The 5,322-nt window shown below is 46.8% G+C and overlaps 2 protein-coding genes across 2 annotated transcripts; both read left to right on the top strand.

The window, feature by feature from the left end:
• Positions 1 to 286: 286 nt before the first annotated feature.
• Positions 287 to 1,576, top strand: TEOVI_000411300 (enolase; the record flags this gene model as incomplete). Its single annotated transcript, XM_067226916.1, has 1 exon — positions 287 to 1,576. One exon carries the CDS (start codon positions 287 to 289, stop codon positions 1,574 to 1,576), a length of 1,290 nt encoding a protein of 429 aa, XP_067083017.1.
• Positions 1,577 to 2,659: 1,083 nt separating this feature from the next.
• Positions 2,660 to 5,260, top strand: TEOVI_000411200 (importin beta-1 subunit, putative; the record flags this gene model as incomplete). The annotated part of the gene is made up of 1 exon (XM_067226915.1): positions 2,660 to 5,260. One exon carries the CDS (start codon positions 2,660 to 2,662, stop codon positions 5,258 to 5,260), a length of 2,601 nt encoding a protein of 866 aa, XP_067083016.1.
• Between the last annotated feature and the right edge of the window lie 62 nt (positions 5,261 to 5,322).

The raw sequence follows: 5,322 nt of genomic DNA, 5'->3' as shown, positions 1-5,322 counted from the left end.
TGATCGTTTCCTACTGTCGTTTGAATGACATCGCCCGATATTTTTTAGTTTCCCACATATCTTGGTTGCAGTAAATACATTGCATAAATTTGCGAAACTGTGGTCTTTTTACGGCTATCTTATATCGTCGTTGTGGAGGTGCTCCGCCCTTCTGCCTGTCTTCAGCTAACACGCGATCTTTTATAATCCTTCTTATCCTATGCCATAGATCTGCGATTTTAACTGTAAACAGCAAGCTTAACAGCACAATATTATATAAACTCAAGATAAACTAAAATCTCTATATATGACGATCCAGAAAGTTCACGGTCGCGAAGTCCTTGACTCTCGTGGTAACCCCACAGTGGAGGTTGAAGTGACGACAGAGAGGGGTGTGTTCCGGTCAGCTGTGCCGTCTGGTGCATCGACCGGTGTGTATGAGGCCTGCGAACTGCGCGACGGGGACAAGAAGCGCTACGTCGGGAAGGGTTGCCTACAGGCAGTAAAGAATGTAAATGAGGTAATTGGCCCTGCGCTTATCGGCAGGGACGAGCTTAAGCAAGAAGAATTGGACACACTGATGCTTCGGCTCGACGGCACTCCCAACAAGGGTAAGCTCGGTGCCAACGCTATCCTCGGATGCTCGATGGCCATCAGCAAAGCCGCTGCTGCGGCGAAAGGTGTTCCCCTCTACCGCTACCTCGCCTCCCTCGCCGGTACGAAGGAACTGCGCCTTCCTGTTCCTTGCTTCAACGTGATCAACGGTGGCAAGCACGCCGGAAACGCCTTACCCTTCCAGGAGTTCATGATCGCCCCGGTGAAGGCCACCTCGTTTAGCGAGGCGCTGCGTATGGGTTCTGAGGTGTACCACTCCCTCAGAGGCATCATCAAGAAGAAGTACGGTCAGGATGCTGTGAACGTTGGTGATGAGGGCGGGTTTGCCCCACCGATCAAAGACATTAATGAGCCGCTTCCTATCCTCATGGAGGCCATTGAGGAGGCTGGTCACAGGGGTAAGTTCGCCATCTGCATGGACTGCGCTGCCAGTGAAACCTATGACGAAAAGAAGCAACAATATAATTTAACCTTCAAGAGCCCCGAACCCACTTGGGTAACGGCAGAGCAGTTGCGCGAAACGTACTGCAAATGGGCGCACGACTACCCAATTGTCAGTATTGAAGACCCTTACGATCAAGACGACTTCGCTGGTTTCGCTGGCATCACTGAGGCTCTGAAGGGCAAAACTCAAATTGTCGGCGACGACCTCACTGTCACCAACACCGAACGCATCAAGATGGCCATCGAAAAGAAGGCCTGCAACTCTCTTCTACTGAAAATCAACCAAATCGGTACCATCAGCGAGGCAATCGCATCATCGAAGTTGTGCATGGAGAATGGCTGGTCAGTGATGGTCTCTCACCGCAGTGGTGAGACAGAGGACACGTACATCGCGGACCTTGTTGTTGCTCTTGGTTCTGGTCAAATTAAAACTGGTGCACCGTGCCGCGGCGAGCGGACAGCAAAACTCAACCAGCTGCTGCGCATTGAAGAGGAACTTGGTGCCCATGCTAAATTTGGCTTTCCCGGTTGGTCGTAACGGTTATGGAAGCACTTCGCACTAAGTGACTCTTTTAAGCACTCCACAGGCCGTCTTGTGCACCTGCAGTATCATATATTCTATTTGCCAGGTGTCAAGTTGTAGGGGGTGAGTGGGTGCGGGAGTTTTTTCATTTGTTTGCTTGGGTGGTGAGAAAGGGAATATTATCTTTTTATCTTTTTGTTTTTTCTTCTCGTAACTTTTCATGGATACGAAGGTAAGCCCGTGAAATGTAATACAGGTAATCTGAATGTAATACGGGTCAAATGAAAAATGGATAGTGAAATAAAAGGTGATTTACAAAAATAGGCTTTTATGTGAACGTTTTTGTAACTGATAAGGTTATGGTATTTATTGAATGTGTTGCTTGTTTTTTTTTTAGTTGTCGCCAACACTTTTTTTTTGTTGCAGGTATCAGTAAGCAATAACTTTTTTCCAGTGTATTTTAATTTTATTTCCAAATTTTTTCTAAATTTGTTTAATACATCTCGTTATTGTTGTCTTCCTCTTTATATACTCGTATATTCATATATATATATATATATACATCCCTTTTTCGTATATGTTCTGTGCTAGTAACGTGAATACCTTACGTTTCCCTCACTTTTTGATCCCTTTTTTTTGTTCGGATATTGCTATGGATTGCATAAATTTGTGAAACTGTGCTTGGGCCGGGTAGTACTTCTAGGTTTTACTATTTTTTGTTGTTTCTGAGTCAAGGTATAACGATTATTGAGGATAGGGCCACAGGTACGTGCAGTTCCTGCTGTGAATAAAAGTTCATTTTTTAAGCGCGGGAAGAAACTGCTATAGGCGGTGGTGTGCTATTTATATATTTATTTTATCCATCCTGGCCGCTTGCCGATCTTCGTTATCATTTGCCCTCTTCGCTATAAAAGCAAGTGTGGTCTGTGGAAGGAATCTGAAATTATTGGCTTGTGTGCTAAGTAATTTCTCACACACAAGCATACCATTAACATTGCAACACTGCGCAGTGTGTAGTAAGACTTTAAGAGGCAGGGGGAGGGAAGCAACGACAGCAAAAACAAGTTCAGGAAATAAGAGGTAAGTTGTGGGCAACTGATGAGCTCCTTGACGGAATTGTTAACTGCGTTAGGTAGCCCAGACCCCTCAGTGCGGATTCCAGCGGAAGAACAAGTGAACCGAGCCAAGCAGGGAGGTTTAGGTGGGTTCCTGTGCAGCTTGTTGGAGGAGTTTCGGGATGAGTCAAAGCCACTGTTCGCTCGAAATATGGCTGGAACTTTGCTGAAAAACGCCGTTGCGCCAAATCTTCGTGAAACGGCAGCTCGTCGCGCTCTGGAACGGGAATGGAAAAATCTCCCGGTTGCCCTTCGGACTGAGGTGAAGCAATGCGTTCTGTCGACACTTGGTTCACCAAAAAAAGATATACAGAATGTGGCAGCAAATATTATTGGGAATCTTTCGCGCATAGAGTTACCGGCAGGGGAGTGGCCGGACCTCATGGACATACTAATAAGTGCAACGGAGTCTCAAAGTGAATTTCACCAGGTGGCAGCTCTAACAGCAATCGGTTACGTGTGCGAAGAAGGACATGACCACGAGGACGTTGAAGCAGCGTTGATAAATTATACGGGTGGCATTCTGAACGCTGTTGTGTGTGGTATGAACAGCGGAAAGGAGGAAGTGTGTTACTGCGCAACAAATGCGCTATGTAATGCCATGGAGTTCATTCATGACAATATGCAACAACAAAACCAGAGGGATCTTCTCGTCGACACTCTCTGCCGCACTGTCGCATCAAGTCACAACTCCCGTACTCGTGAAAAAGCGATGGAGTCGTTAGTTAAAGTTGCCGACATGTACTATTCCACACTTCCTAACTACATCGATCGGTTACACGCCATCACAACCGGGGCTATCTTTGGTGAAGAAGAAGGTGTTGCATTGCAGGCGATGCTTTTTTGGATTTCCATCTGTGAAACTGAATTGGATATGAAGGAAAGCGCTGACCCGCGGTGCTTATTCTACGCCCAAAAAGGGGCTTCCATGCTAGTGAATATTTGCCTTCAAACTATTGTGCGGCAGGAGGAGGGCCAAGAAGAGGGTGACTGGAACATTGCGATAGCTGGCGGTAAACTCTTACAGAGCCTTGCTATGTGTATTCAAGATCCTGTTGTCGATCTCGTAATGCCATTTGTATATAGTAACATTGAGGGCGCAACATGGAGAGAAAAAGAGGCAGCAGTTCTGGCATTTGGTTGTATTTTGAACGGTCCTAATGCAGATAAAATTCAAGATACCGTTGCGCAAGCTGTGCCCGGACTTCTGCAGTACATTCGTCATGATCATCCCTTGGTTGCTGATACAGCTGGCTGGGTACTCGCCACTGTGTGCGAACTTTTTGGTGACGTGTTTCTGCTTCAGCCGTGGAACCTACAGCAATTGATCAACATCGTCACACCAATGATCGGTGAAGGAACTGAGAAAGCTATCAGGGGGTGCCACATTGTACATAATCTCTCGCTTACCTATGAGGAGGAGGACTGCCAACCCACTAACGAGTTATCGCGATACTTTGCCGAACTGCTAAACGTGCTGCTTTTGGCGATTGACAAGGGTGTCGATTACACTGTGAAAAGCGTCGCTCAAGAGGCGTTGAATGCGCTTATTGATGCAGCTGCCGTTGACTGCCTTCAGTTTCTTAATCTTCTTGTGCCTGAGCTGCACAAACGCATTTACAATGTGTTGGGAGAGCGTCAACAAGGCCAAGTGGGTGAGATGGAGGCTTCCTCATTGCTTGGCTTGCTGTGTGGGTCGCTGGGAAGCACTGCCAGGAAGTTGATGCTTGCGTTTAATGAGCATCTACAACCGAGTATGGAGATTGTACTGAAGATACTCGAGAACCCTCAGGGCACCGTTCTAGAGGAGGTGCTCACGATGTTAGGGAGTTTTGCTCATGCCGTTAAGCAAGGAATGGCACCTTACCTTGATCGCATCACAGGTCATGTGGTTAAAGCATTGCAGTGTGTGGATGAACCCGATCTTGTTACAGTGGCTGTGGGTACGGTGGGTGATCTTTCGTTGGGGGTACAGAAAGATCTCGCCCCTTACGTGGAAGGTATTCTTGGCGCCTTGTACGGCAATCTGCAGAACCCCGAAGTGGATCGCTGTGTAAAGTGTATTTTCCTCAACTGCATCGGCGATATTGTGTTGAACGTAGGCGAGGCGAACTTTGCTCAGTATGTAAACATTTTTATGCCGTTTGTCCATTCCATGTTTGAGCAGAGTTGTGGAGTAAACGTAACTGATGATCCCGATAATGAGGAGTATGTTATGTCCTTATGGGAGAGTATCTCTACTTTGTACACGAGTGTGTGCCAAAGTTTTAAGGGCAACGAAATCCCTCTGGCTCCATATTTACAAAACATGCTACAGTTTGTCCTTTACACCGCACCTCTCGCCAAGTCTCACGGCTACGTTGAGGTGTTTATAGCGATCATCACAGTTATTGGCGATATGGCATCTGTATTGAAGAGTGTTTCCTTAAAAGAGTTGAGGCAGCAGGCGCAAAGCGCTCTTCTCTCCAGCGAGGTGGTGGCCATCGTCAAAGTGGCCGCAGAATTGAATGACGGACGTGATGGTTTCAGGGAGCAAGTGCGGTGGGTGGAAAGCCAACTTCAACAACTTTCAAAGGTGGTGTAAAGAAGGAAAGAGACAAACAAACAAAGTGAGTTGTGTAAACGTACGGGTGAAAAATAGTCGCA

This window comes from Trypanosoma equiperdum (assembly GCF_001457755.1).
Source record: "Trypanosoma equiperdum strain OVI genome assembly, contig: ctg_871, whole genome shotgun sequence".
Taxonomy (NCBI): domain Eukaryota; phylum Euglenozoa; class Kinetoplastea; order Trypanosomatida; family Trypanosomatidae; genus Trypanosoma; species Trypanosoma equiperdum.
This window is presented reverse-complemented; position numbering and strand designations above follow the sequence as displayed.